This window comes from Macadamia integrifolia, unplaced genomic scaffold, assembly GCF_013358625.1.
Source record: "Macadamia integrifolia cultivar HAES 741 unplaced genomic scaffold, SCU_Mint_v3 scaffold1019, whole genome shotgun sequence".
NCBI classification, from domain to species: domain Eukaryota; kingdom Viridiplantae; phylum Streptophyta; class Magnoliopsida; order Proteales; family Proteaceae; genus Macadamia; species Macadamia integrifolia.
In genome coordinates, this window is record NW_024868056.1 from 161,406 (window position 1) to 176,107 (window position 14,702).

Here is a 14,702-nt window from a genome sequence, read left to right on the forward strand (position 1 = left end):
AGTGTCTAAATTATGCTAGCTAGGTTATGATGCAAATAATAAAATGATTACGCTAATAAAAAAATATATTAAAAAAAAACTTAAATTAAACTAACTCAATTAATTGAGCCTAACCTAGATGGATGATTAATGAATTTATGAAATCCTAAATTTAATTAATTAAAATGATTAATCCCAATCCCTAGTAATTTGTGAAATAAATTATTGCAATCCTACTTAATCTAATTGATAAAAATATTTATGAATTAAATGAGACCTAATTAATTTATAAAAAAAATGAAATGGATTAAATACATTAAATAAATGTATTTTTACTAATCTACCTAATCTAGTATAGGAGGATTAAACTAAATCTAAAGTTTAATTAAATTAATTATGAAACCTAATTGCACTAATTATGTTTACCTTAAGCTAATTTAAGATGAGTTAAACATTTTTCAAAACCCTAGTTAAGCTAATGAAAAGAGAATCTTTTAACTAATTAATCTAGTTAATTACCCTACATTAAATAACTAATTAGTTGATTGATTAAAATAAACAAACCACTAGGGGGAACAAGATTGGTAATTACACAAGTTTAATAAATTGAAATAAATGAAGAAACCAAATGCAGTGATTTAAAAAAAACTAAATCAACAAACCACAATTGAATAAACAACAATTGAAATGACTAATTAAGTTAACTATGTTACTTTAATCAATCTATATTAGTATTATATTAATGCGAGTGAGGGTTGGAGTACAAAAGATATGAGATAGTAGGAAAACCTAGATCCCCAATACGCACCTAATGCTACGAGCCGGTTTGAGGGGGGGCCACGCCCTTGCTAACATACGCCCTAGACTACGTCCTATATATTATTTAGAGGGAAATAAAATGAAATCATTTGATTTTAAATTTTAAAATTAGGGGAATCCCAACCCTAAGTTCTAGGACTGGATACATTACATACTTGAAATCAAACCAAAATGGATACAAAAAAAAAAAAAGAAGGAGGAGAAAGGAGGTTCAGTGGCTGCTGGTTAGTAGTTGCAACAATAGGGAAGAAGAAGATAAGAAGCAGAAGAAGCAGAAGAAGAATAAGAAGAATGAGAAAGGAGGTTCAATGGCTGTTGGTTATTAGTTGCAGCAGCAGGGAAGAAGAAGAGAAAAAGAAGAATGAGAGAAGGAGAAGAGGTGAGTTGCAGGTTCGGTTAAGGAAAAAGAAAGGAAGGAGAAGGGAGTGGAGAGGGTTCGGCCATGGTAAAAGAGAAAAGAAGAGAAGAAGAAGAATAAGAAAAAGAAGAAGAAGAAGGAGAAAGGAGGTTCAATGGCTGGTTGTTATCAGTTGCAGCATTGAGGAAACAAAAGAGAAAAAGAAGAATGAGAGAAGGAGAAGAGGTGAGTTGTAGGTTCGGTTAAGGAAAATGAAAGGAAGGAGAAGGGAGTAGAGAGGGTTCGGCTATGGTAAAAGAGAAAATAAGAGAAGAAGAAGAAGAAGAAAAATAAGGAAAGGGTTGCAGGTTTGGAAGAAGAAATGGGAGGTGGCAGCCATGGAGAAGGGAAGGAGAAGAAGAGGAGGGAGGCGGCTGATTTTCTACTACAGGGAAAAGAAGAAAGAAAGGAAAAAGAGATGGGGGAAGAGATTAGGGCTTGAGATCCTAATCTAAGGGTTTATATCTAAAGAACAAAAATAAATCAAAAACATATCAAATCAAACCTACTTATTAAGTGAGTATATTAAGCCACAAATAAAACCGATTAATTGAATAAAGATATAACAATAAAAGAAAGCAAAACAAATTAAAATGAAAAATAAAATGAATTAGCAAAAACAATGGATTGGACCCAATGACCCAAATCAAACTATATTGAACCCAATTAAAGCAAGATAAACCCAATTGAATCGGAATCAACTAATTCACGTTTAATAAACCATACTAAACCAAATTAAAGCTAATTAAACATAATTAATCTAAATGAACCAATTAAACCTAAATACACCTAATTGAATCGGAATAAACCAATTTATATCTAATAAATCACATTAAACCGAATTGAAACTAATTAAACCTAATCTATTAAATTAGATAAACTAGTTATAAATTGCAATTGGGAGAAGAAAAATATCTTAAACCCGGCTTTAATCAATAAACAAGGGGAGATAACCCTTGTGCTTCAAGCCCCAAATCGAATCGAACCGGACTAGATCTCCCGGCTCAAAAAGGATTAATGTGTTAAACTTTTAGACTTGGAGAATATTTGATTTTAGAAGAAAGAAGTTAGCCAACACCTTGATGGGGCCATCCCCTCTCACAAATTCTCAATTTTTTTCTCCTCCCTTTTTGGAAGAGAGGAAGGGCTATACTTATAGCCTTGGGACTTGAGACAATTCTCTCTTATTTCCAATGTGGGACTAAAAAATTATAGAGAATTGTCCAAAAGGTTTGCTTTTGGACAAAGGGGTTTGGGCGCCATGTGGCACTCCTTGGTTGTTCGGAATGGAATCTGATACCGAACTTTGGAGTCAACTTTTGGGGGTCATATCTTTCAAACCATTGGTCAGAATTCGACATGTAATATATCTTTAGAAAGCTCAGTTCGAGCACTATCCAATGATGTGAGACACGATTGTGGTCTCGACCGAGGACCTTTACAAAAATATGCATAAAGTAGGGACCCGGATCACATAATGAAAGAGATAATCGGGAGTCAATTCGCATAGTTCTCACATCAAAGTGTAATGTCCGACTTGAGGGGACAAACAACAATAATCCATAACATCAAATTCTAATTTTTAAAAACATTTTTTTTTTTTTAAGTTTATAGGGGAAAAATGATCATTTTCTACTGTAAGCTTGAAAATTCTCCAAGTCTAAAATGTCTAACATGTAATTCTTCATATTGTCATCATTGCCGGGGGGTGATAAAATTCAGTGTCTACAAGGTTAAAGTTGCTTTTTAAGTTCATCTTCTTGTTTTTGGTGAACCGTAATCAGATATCTCTTATAGTTAATTGCATTCTGACAATTTATAGCGCATTCCAATAAAATCTTTTGCAACTTTGGACAAGACAACTTTGGAGGTAGTTTGGGGGTAGACAGGGGAGGGAGGAGTTGCAGGCTGTTGGAAGTAGAGAAGGGAAGGGGAGAATGGTTAAATACCTTCGTCTCCCTAAAAAAAAAAATACTTCAACGGTTATTATGGGTGTCGATGTGGTTTATATGGAGGAATAAAACAAGGGTAAAGTTGTCTTTCTCTTTCTAAGTTTTAGACGAACATCATTGTCGAGATTAGGTACAATAAATATTTACCAAGAAATTTAGTGTGACATGATATTCGTGATGGTTACAGGGCAATACAAGACATATGCCCTCAAATATCTGTTCATACTCTAGAGCCTTGTTAGTTAAGATGCATTTAAAGACTCTGTTTTGCCGAAATGATTCATAAAAGTTGACAAAAAATGGATACAACTAGATGATAACTTCTAAATGCATATCTTTTTTTTTTTTTTTTTTTTGTTTTTGTTTTTGTTTTTAACCGAAAAAGGGTTATATTAAAAAAAAAGTCCCTAGAAAGTAAACTGCTGGGAAATGTGACGATTGACTTTAACAAATAATTTGGATAGATAGAGTCTATACTTGGAGAAATAGGATATTTTCATTTCACTGGTAGTTTTTATTTTTTTATTGGTTTAATATGTACTGTCTATACACATAGAGAAACATATATGAAAATATTTAAAATACTTAAACATTATATTGATTGTAGATTAACTTTTGGTTAAAGGAGTTAATTAATAAATTTCTCAATTTATGCATGTATATTCTCATTTTTTTGGCTTCATATATTTAAATTTAAACATTTAAGATGCGAACTATTCATTTTTTATTTTTTACTATATATACTGACCGTATTTTTTCCGTCCTATTCACGTTTTGATCGGTTTAAAACTCGCCTACTTTTATTATTATTATTTTTTTAGTCCAGAGTCCAGGGTCCAAAGTCCAGGGTATCCAGGGCCTCACCGAAATACTGACCGATAGGTCCAATCTGTAAAACATCGGCTGAATAGGGGCATTTATGTCTTTGGACGCTCCAAAATCCAAAGCGAAATATAGTGGCGCCAAGTCCCCCCATTACCTCGAGCCAAAAGCCTACAACAGAGTTGCAATCGTTCGTTCCTCGTCTCACAGTTTCGTTCCTTCGTTGTGTGCTTTTACTTCAATCAAAATGCAGCGCCAGAGATCCATACTCTCCTTCTTCCAAAAGTCTTCATCTGAAAACCACCAGAGCTCCAATGGCTCCTCAGACGCCGACATGTTAGCCAGACACCATCAGTCTCCGTTGTCGGAAAAGCAAGGGAAGCAGAAGTCAGTATTCGCAGCTCCTACATCGGCTGATGACCCTTCGTTTGAAATCAGAGGAACAGATACTCCACCGGAAAAGCTGCCGCGTCAGGTTTTCCCGTCTAGCTTTTCGGTGAACGATGACACCAGGCCTTCGCTGTTTTCTAGTATAATGCACAAGTTTGTGAAGGTCGACGAACGAGACAACTCTTGTGAACGGTATGTTCTTTCCACTAAAACTTCGAATCAAAGTATCCGGATAAGGATATTGCTTGATCTTGCTCTGTTGTGCTTGTTGTAAGGTTTTCTGAAGTTGTTGTGACGATTTGTGGAAGCTCATGTAGATATAGGTCAAGCGCAGCTATAATCGAAGAGAAATTTCTTTTCTTTTTTATTTTATTCTTCTAATCACTTTTTATTTGAAACTTCAGGATAATATAACTCCAGCCATCCTTACTGAATTATTTCTCAATCAATGATATCACTTGGCTAGGAATCACTTGAAGAAAAGAAGTCCCCCATCACCCCCTTCACACACCCCCCGCCCCCAAAGGAAAAAAAAAACACACACACACACACAAAAGAAAAAGAAAAATAATGTCAAACATAGCTGTCTGGTCATTATTCTGAGAAGTTGGTTGGGAGGCCTCCTTTTTCTGTCTGCGATTCATTTTTCATGAATCATTGACTATGTATTGTTACCGGTGCATATGTATATTTGTATTTTTTTTTTCCCGACAATTAAAGTGCAAATCATTTCGAGTGGATTCATAAATATTTCAGGGGTTACCAGTATCTGCATTGTTAGTTGTTGTTTAGCACATGCATGTTTTAGTTTTGGATGAATGGCATTTTAACTCTGGGGATAATTTTGCAGGGACCAAGCTGGTGGTGGTTCCTCTAAAGGTCCCGTGATATCTACTAATATTGGTGATAATCGGCTATTGTCTCAACAAGAAAGATTCTTCAGGAATCCCCAAAAGGATGGTGTTTGTAATTCTAAGGACATCAATGATCAAGGGGACTATTCATGGATGGAAAGTGATCCCGATGATTTAGGACCAGAAACACCAGCTATTCAACCTCTTATACCCCGTTTGAAGCGAATTCATGAGAATGGTTCTACCTCTGACGAAAAGAGTAGATCTTCCTTTTTAAGTTTTGGCAAAAGAGCAAAGTTAGTTGAAAATTCAAGATCTGGAAATCAGTGTCGTGGAGATGAATCGGAAACAACTGTTGGTAAATTTGAATGGCTTAATCCTTCTCTGATAAGAGATGCGAATGGAAGAAGGCCTGATGATGCTTTTTATGACAAGAAGACCCTATACATACCGCCTGATGCATTGAAAAAAATGACAGCATCTCAAAAACAATATTGGAGTGTGAAATGTCAGTACATGGATGTTGTTCTCTTCTTTAAAGTGGTTAGTTCAAATTGCCATCTCATTTAACTCTTTTCTTGTGGTACCACTGCTTTTGGTTCGATGGAACTAGTTCTTTTAAGTCTTTACTTTGTTCACGATACTGGCTTACAAGTTAGAAATTTTGTGCTGTTTTGAATTTACACCTGACCGCAATGGGTTTTCATGTTCATGACCGCAATTAAAATGCTGACAATGCAAGTGCAACCATGAAAAATGTCAATTTCATGCAAAACAGAAAGTAGCAAGATTAGAAACTTCTACTTAATGTCTATATCTTAATCACTAACTCATTACACGGTTTTAGAAACTAAATACTTAATCCCATATAGGCCCTAAATCCCTAATATTTTGGCTTATAGAATAGGAAAATATGGACAGAATAGCAGAAAATAGAATTACAAAAAAGTACCTTAAAGCAGAATAGTTCAAGAGCAATGGCAGCCGGTCTTCCCGCCACAAGTTGTTGACTGCTTCGCACCAATCACACATTCACACCTTGATTCTTACAAGGGAAGAACATACCATCATAGGCAGCAAAGACAAAGCTTCAAAGTAATCAAAATTTGTGTACAATGCTGGACCCCTTTGTAAACTTATATAGAAGACTTAGAAACAGACTCGGACACTAAAAAGGAAAGGCCTAACCCAACCCTTAACTAACGAGGTAACCTAAATTGATGACAGCTCTTCCACTAGACTTTGGTTGGACCATTGGCACCCTCTTGGCATTCTCCTCCATTTGTTTGGTCACAAAGCCATCTATAGTTTGGGTTTAGACAAATTAGCCATGGTCTTTGATATCATTCAGGTGAAGTTTGTGTCCCACGCATCCACACCCCCACCCAATTGTGCTCCATTTGGTCTGCCTTCCCAAGTTTTTCAAGGAGACCTATTGGTAGGGGTGATCTGATTTCTTGGTTTGCATCCTCTTCGGGTCTTTTCAGTTTGAAGTTAGTTTGGGATGTTCTCTGAATTTGAAGCCCGGTCATTACTTGGCGGAATTTAGTTTGGTTTCCTTCCCATATTCCTTGGCACAGCTTCACAGTTTGGAGGGCCCTTGACTATTGCCTATCGACACAGTCTTTCCTCATTCTGAGACACATCACTGTCCACCCATCCTGCATCCTTTGCTGGAATGCGTATGAAGATGTGGATCACCTCTTCTTCAACTGTCCTTTCTCCTTAGGGATTTGGCCTTGGCTTCTCGCTCATTGCTGGTCTGATAGACGACGAATCTTTCTTGTTCAGCGTGAGTGGATTTGGGTGGATATGACATTTGGAGGTTCCTCAGTTTTTGACTGTGTGAGTAAACTTGTTTTTGGTGCTGCTATTCACCATATTTGGTTGGAGTGTAACCTTAAAAGATGGTCATCAACTCCAAACCATTGCAACAGATTTGGGACTCCATCTCCTTTGACATCAGAATTAAATTTTATGGTCCCTTTTATATGTGTAGATTCTCCCAAAAATAGAATAATTGTCACCTCTTGGAACCTCCCCCACTCTTTCTATTGTGTGTGACATTTTATTTGGGTTTTCCCCTTTATACATTATTTTCCTTTTGGGCCTCTTGTTTCTCTTATTTGGTACAGATTTTTATTCACAGAAAAAAAGAAAAAAAAGAAAAAAAAAAGAACACTTAACTAACAACTAAATAAAAAAATGAAGACACCTAACTAACTAATTCCGTATGCCGAGCCTCCACCCGTATTGGAGGCCCATTGAAGTGACTCGTTACAATGAAAACACATGGGATCAAAGGCCCAATACATACATAACCCAACCCAAGGCTTATTTCTAATAAAATAAGCACATATCTGTGATTTATTTTCCTCACTTTTTATAGTGAGTTTTTGTTCTGTGGGGGTCAACAAGTGTTATGTACAATTCCCTGTGTCCAATATTGCGTACTTAATTTCCAAGTTCCCTTGTACGGTTGTTCTTGGCTTAAGCCTCAAGTCTTAATTCTGGTTAAGTTAGTTTCCTAGTCTGTTTTGTGTTTCCCATTTCTTCACCAAGCAGAGTTGTCTTCTGCCATCGATTTTTCTTTCTTCTTCTCAATCACTCTTTGTTATATTACGAAAAGGAAAGAGGGAACATGCACTTGAAGGAGAAAGCTTTAGTCATAGATGACTATACATAGAGCCACACGAAGAAAGGACTCACCAAAAGAGAAATGTAGAGTGCACACATTTCTAAAGAGAAGTATAGAGTGCTCATTTTTCTAAAGAGAAATGTAGAGTGCTCACGTTTCTCTTCACATCTGTGTTACTATCGTAGCCAGGCTTCAGTTTTTCCATATGCAACTTTATCTATCTACCTTGTTCATTTGTTGGTAATCATTTATTGATTTTTTTTTTCTTTTCCCCCATTTTGGTGGTTTCTTTCTATATATAAGTTTCCCTACCTAATTTTTTTCCTTGGAAACTAGGGGAAATTCTATGAGCTTTATGAATTAGATGCTGAAATCGGTCACAAGGAGCTTGATTGGAAAATGACATTAAGTGGTGTAGGTAAATGTAGGCAGGTAAGCTTCAGCTCTAAAGCCTCTAATATTTGTGTCCCGTCTGGCGGTTTTTTTCCTCCAATTGTTGTAAGTAATTCATTGCTCCAACCAGGATAGATTTGTTTTCAATAACATCTCATTTTTGTCAGGTTGGTATTTCTGAAAGTGGTATTGATGATGCTGTTCAGAAACTTGTTGCTCGTGGGTAGGTGGACCTTGTTTCATATGTCATACATTTGGGATGTTTATTTCTTAATTGCGTATTGCCCCTGAGAAGAATCATATGATCATTATTTCTTGCTTCAGAAAGTTGACTCAATCTCTGCCTCTTCATTGCTGTCTTTTTCTCTCACTTGTCTCTATCTTTGATATTTAGTTATATGATTTCAGATTTCTTCTTTTTTTTTTTGGTCAAGTAACTAATTTAAATTGTATTTTACTACAATCTGGTGTTTGTCTTTACAACTCTATTTAATTTGCTAATTTGTTGGAAAGACTCCTCCCCCATGTCGCTTCATTCCCTCCCTCCCCTATTTTGGTTAATTAAGCCACGTGGAAGAGTCTCTATCGCCTATGCAGATCTGTGCTACTTGTGTTGGATGTTCCCCAGGTGGATGGCATATATATATTTGGTATATGGTTTCTTAGGCCAACGTGCACCAAATGTCCCCATGGTCATTATATGATATACTTCTCTCTCTCTTTTTCTCTTTAATTTTAAATTTTGAATAACAAACATAACTTTTGATAATGTACGATCACTAGCATTTTTTTTTTTTTTTTAATGGAGTAAATTGGATGAGATGGCTTTCTTCCTTGGTGTGGGTGCAATTGTATAGTATATACTCGTTTTCGGTTGAGATTCTTGATCTTTAAGTGCTTGAAGCTTGAATCAGCATATTTGGTGGAAAAACCTTCTATCAGCATACATTGCATGTTTTAGAATTCTTGATCTGTGGTGCAAAAGTTGCTCCTGGAATCATGTCCTGTTTACTAACATAAGGTAGCTGTTGTATATGGCCTCTCAAATTTTCCCAATGAGGTATTTTTGGATGCATTCATGACTGTCCTGGACTCCTGGTTTTCTTGGTGATGAGACCGTCAATTACGAGGAAGTGGAACAATGAACATGTTCCAGGAACCTATCCAAAAAGCACCAAAATTCCTTGTAAATCATTTGAATTTGTATAAGGGGCTTCTTAACCTTCATATCTTTAGAGTTCATTTCTATAGATGCTATTTCTTTCCTACCATCGATTATGATTTTCGTATTCTTTCATATTCTGTGAAGGTATAAAGTTGGACGAATGGAACAGACAGAGACATCTGATCAAGCAAAGACTAGAGGAGCAACTTCTGTGAGTAGTCAAGTGGTCTTGAGACATCCAGATTCTTTCACAATAGTTATTGTATTTTAGTTATACCAAAAAATGTTATTTTTTTGCTAATTCCAGAAACAAATGCTTCTCTAGTTCTTCCTGCTTACAGTGTTAAATTTGAGGCATGATTTGAAAATGTTGTTAATTAGGCTTGCTGAAGACAAATATTCTCTTTTCTATTGGTGGATAAAAGCTGGGTTTCTCGTATAAATTACGAAACTAATGATATTCTTAACTACTGTTTGAAAAATTGAAGCCACCTTATTGAGTGAAGTGATTTTGGTGTGCTCTCCATCTGATTGGACAAAGTTAAAATGTTGATGGTTGCTCCCTAGGCAATCCGGGAAGAGGAGGGACAGGTGGAGACCGTGGAATGTGACTCTGTAGTGGCTCTAATGACTGGTTTATGGCTCTAATGACTGGTTTATTGATGGCCAAGGATTTTCACATTCAAAATCCTTGGGTGGAATGTGACTCTGTAGTGGTCTCTCGCAGTGTCTAGTGGCACTGTTCCTTGCTGTGTTAGACTTGATTGGGTGTTCTTGCAACCCTATCTCAAATCCCTTCGGTGGAAGCTTTCTCACTGTTTTAGGGAAGCAAATCCCATAGTGGATTATCTTGTGAAATCTGCAGCAAAAAGTGTGAATTCTTCTCTTTCGCCGGTTTTGCCCCCGAGGATTCAGAGGAGCTGTGGGTGGATGCGTATTGTAGGCCGAGATATCGGTTCTCCTATTAGTAGTTTTTATCTTCTTTGGCAGGCTGTCCCTCTGCTGATGGCAATGCCGAAGGTTGGGGGGGGGTATGGTTTCGCTCTTTGTTGGTGATTCTGGAGATCCTTGTTCTCCAGCTTTTATATCTTTTACTTCTTGTTTTCTTTTTTAGTTTTTTACAAATGATCTTTTAGCCAAAAAAAAAAAAAAAATTATTGAGTAAAATGATATTTGAAACTTTAGGAATTCAAGTCTAGAAATGGAACTTGGGTTCGATCCCAAAAGTGCCCTAGGGATCACAGATGCTGTTAAGTTGAGATGCTGGGAAAATTACCCTTTTTTTTTTATCAGAATGATACTAATGAAAATTGATATAAGAATGTTCATATGGATGAGTAGTAAAACTAGTAAGGATAAAATAAGGAATGGACAAATTGAGGCTAATTTAGGAGTAGCTTTGGTACATGATAAGTTGCGAGAAAGTTGTTTGAGATGTCATGGACATGTGCAACCAAGGCATTTAGATGCTCCAATATGGAGGAGTGATTTGATTTAGATTGAAGGAACTAAAAGAGTTAGGGGTAGGCCTAAAATGACTCCAGGAGAAGTGGTGAGGAAAGACATGCATAGCTTAGTCCTTGTAATAAGTATGGGTTTGAATAGAGCTTGATTGGATAAGGTTGACCCCATTTAGTTGGGATAAGACTGAGTTGAGTTTAGTAAGGAGAATTGAAATTATTTTTTGTGTGGAAATCAAGTAATAGCTACCACATGTTAAGTCAAGGAAAGAGGATGTAATTTTGTATCTTCCTTCGTTATATTAATTATTAACATTATGTATTTTATTCTATGGCATGGTATGAATTTTTGGTTGGAAAAAATAGTAGGTGCCATTGAAGTTGGTTAATCCAATATTTTGCTTACTATTTATGTTTTAGGTAAAAAAATACCTTGTGTAGTAGACTCTTTATAGTTGTATAAAATGATCTACTTCTTTAGTGCCTCTGTGGTATATTGACGTACTATCAAACTGGGCGTTGAAATCATAACACTTACTTTTGCATGTAAGCTTTCTTTGATGTTTGTTTTGTTAGGCATTTTTGAATGTTTCAAGGCAAATTCCAAGCAAAACTTTTGATATTTGAGTCATTTTTCATGGTATCCTTTTAGTGTAAACATTTGAGAATCGGTTCAGGGGCGCGCTTGGTCCATAGGTACAAATGTTGCGACCTGGTGGTCAAGCGGTAGAAACAGCTTCTCGACATTAAGGCTGCGTGGTTGTCGGCCCCCAGACCTTGCACATGCGGGAGCCTCGTGTACTGGCTACCCCCTTTTTTATTTAAGAATTTGGGATAATAGGTTTGCCAACAGAGGGGGGGGGATCATGGGTCTTATCTTGTTATGTAACCAAAATTTATTTCCCTTCGATTTTTGTCTATATAGCTTTTTCTTATTATTTGCTACACCAAATTTTCTTTAGAAATGACAGCAGCTGTTGTGATTCTACTTTTCTTTTTATTTTCTTAAGAAAAATGATTTGTATGTGTTAGAAGTCGATATTGAGGAAGGAGAGGAATCGTTGCTTGCTGTTTAGCTCAAGTCACGATTCCCCCCTTAGGGTTATTTAGGTCCTAGTCGACCCTGTCATGTTAGAGTTAGTAAGTTAGATGTACTTTCTAGTTTCCTATTCTGTAATAGTTAGTCTATATATTGATTGAAGGAGGGTAGTCCCATCCCTACGGTTGTGACTCCCAATTTACAGCCATCTCTTATTCTCTTCTCTTTCTCTTCCTTTTTCTTATTTTTTGCGATATGGTTGGGGTAAGTCTTTGTGAGTTGAATTGAATTGATTTTAGTATATAGAGTTTTAACAGGGGTTCTAATTTTATATTCTCTTCTCTTTTTCTTCCTCTTCCTTGCTCACTGCTGGCCTTCCAGAAGATCCCTCCTTCTCCTCTCCAGTGAATGGATTTGGTTTGACATGACCTTTGCAAGTAAGACCATCTGCGACACTGCTGCAAACTTGCCTTCGGAGCGACCATTAACCACATTTGGACGGAGCGAAACCTCCGTAGATGGACTTTTAACTCCAGGTCTTTTGACAAGATTTGGAATGTCATCTACTTCGAGGTCTACTCCAAACTTTCTCTTATGCCTCCTATTCCGGTTGCCAGATCCCCAAGGAACATCCTCATTGTCTCGTCTTGGGGCCTCCCCCCTTCCCCTTATGGGATGTAGCATCTATTTTTGATTGAGCTAAATTTCTTTCCTTGCCCTTAGGGGTTGTATATTCCACCCCCATTTTTTCTCCCTCCTTGGTAATGAATTTCTTATTCACCAAAAGAAAAATAAAAATTTATTGAAGTATTGAAGTTTGAACAAAAGTTTAGTTATCTAACTTATTTTTGTTTTGGTTGGTTGACTAGACTGTTATTTTTCAAGTTCCCTGTTCTGATTAGTGATGATTGACTTTCAGGTGATCCAAAGGAAATTAGTAAATGTTGTTACTCCATCAACAGCAATTGATGGCAACATTGGGCCTGATGCTGTCCATCTTCTTGCTCTAAAAGAGGTTGGTACTTTTGTTTGTTTATGGCATTCTTCCCAATGAATACATCAATTCTGTCTTTGTGAAAGGTGGCTAATTTGGTTTTTAGTAGTTGGACACATGTTCTGCCCCAACACCCACCCTCTTTTGGCTTGGGTGGTTGGGTGGTTGTCATTTGGATATTATGGTTATGGATACTGTATGATTGTCTCTGCTGGAGATAGTGCATGATGATCTGCATGATGATCTCCTCGTTCTTCTTCTGGGCTTGGATTTTCTTCTTCTTTAGTAGCTCCATCATTGACGATTCCCTTGCTTTTTAGGTTTTGCCCAATTATTTGGTACTTTCGATGTGTTTTTATTTGCTTTGGTGCTATGATATGTTAAGAAGGTGAGTAGTGTAAGGTTCTGGCTTCTTGGCAAGCACATCCCCTTGTATTGCTTTTTTGCAGTTCCTTAATCAAGGTCACCGGTCATACATTATGTCAAGTTCTGGCATCAAAGAGCTTAAAAGGCTTTTTGTTTTGTCTTGAATTAATGCAATATCGGTTTACCTTTCCAGAGCTGTTTATATTCATGGTTGTGAAATCACCGAACTTGTAGCAGTCATGTGTTGTCTAAATCAATTAATATATTAAGGAAATAAAATTATAATCTTATTGTGATCTTTTTGCAAGAATTGTTGATATATGACTGGCTGAACTTGCTTTGGTAGTGTTCTGTTAATAACTCGTCACATATTTGAAAGTATTGTCAATCTCTCCATTTGATTCGTTAGCTGTTAGTGAAGATATTTTGTGCTTTTTATACTGAAACCAAATGCATTTACTTTTTTCCCAGTAGCATTAAGTTTTCATTGATATTTTCTTTTTATCAACTTGAATGCATTGTATTCTGTGTTTAGGGTGATGGTAGGTTTGAGAATGGTTCAACGGTATATGGATTTGCATTTGCTGACTGTGCTGCTTTAAAATTTTGGGCTGGTTCCATATGCGATGATGGTTCCTGTGCCGCTTTAGGGGCTTTGTTGATGCAAGTAAGCTCTTGCCTTCTGTTTAGCTGTTTGGAAGTTATAAAATGTTCCGTATATCATTTGCAAAATGTTATGATAATACGATTTCCTCTTTTTCTTTTTGTTTTTTCAGGTTTCCCCAAAGGAAGTTATATATGAAAGTAGAGGTAAAACTTTTCTCCATATCCTTATGGGTGGAATTTTTTTTGGAAGTGTCCCTCATGACTGTATTTTTGTTATTGCAGGGCTTTCTAAGGAAGCTCACAAAGCCCTCAAAAAGTACTCTTCAGCAGGTGGCAATTCAAATGAATTTACTGTTCAAGGTGTTTGGTGTCACGTATTTGTCATAGTAGTTCTAAGTCGAGAAAATAAAAAAAAGGTGTATACAGTGCTCGAGGCTCCCGCTACTGCCAGGTCTGGGGAGGGGCATATGTAGTATGTATGCAGCCTTGCCCCCCACCTTTTTTGGAGTGTCTGTTTCCTTGTGAAAACCCGTGAGCACCAGGTTGCAGTGGAGCAACCTTACCGTTGCGCCAAGGTCCACAAGAAAATGCTGTGCTCAAAGGAATATGTACTCTCAGTCTCTATGTTTCATCACCATCAAAAATATTTTTTGGAAGACCTTACATTGAGCCTTCTGTGGTCCTTCCTCCCCCTGTCGATCAAATCGATCATCCTTAAATCTTAAAAAATCAGAAAAAAGGAGAATATAGATGTATAAAGTTAGTTATACACCAAAACATTAGTCTAAAACCTCCTAGACAAGGCCGAAATTCAGTTTATCCACTAGA

General features: G+C 36.7%; 1 protein-coding gene across 1 annotated transcript in view; it reads left to right on the forward strand.

Annotated features, from left to right (window-relative positions):
* The first annotated feature begins 4,138 nt into the window (after positions 1-4,138).
* LOC122062403 (DNA mismatch repair protein MSH7) overlaps positions 4,139-14,702 on the forward strand; it is a 42,879-nt gene continuing 32,315 nt past the window's right edge. Inside the window, exons 1-9 of the mRNA XM_042626020.1 lie at positions 4,139-4,551; positions 5,210-5,756; positions 8,188-8,283; positions 8,412-8,467; positions 9,554-9,620; positions 12,828-12,923; positions 13,804-13,935; positions 14,045-14,078; positions 14,157-14,204. Coding sequence (XP_042481954.1) covers positions 4,217-4,551; positions 5,210-5,756; positions 8,188-8,283; positions 8,412-8,467; positions 9,554-9,620; positions 12,828-12,923; positions 13,804-13,935; positions 14,045-14,078; positions 14,157-14,204 — 1,411 coding nt within the window. The 5' untranslated portion in view covers positions 4,139-4,216. The remainder of the gene's footprint in view (positions 4,552-5,209; positions 5,757-8,187; positions 8,284-8,411; positions 8,468-9,553; positions 9,621-12,827; positions 12,924-13,803; positions 13,936-14,044; positions 14,079-14,156; positions 14,205-14,702) is intronic.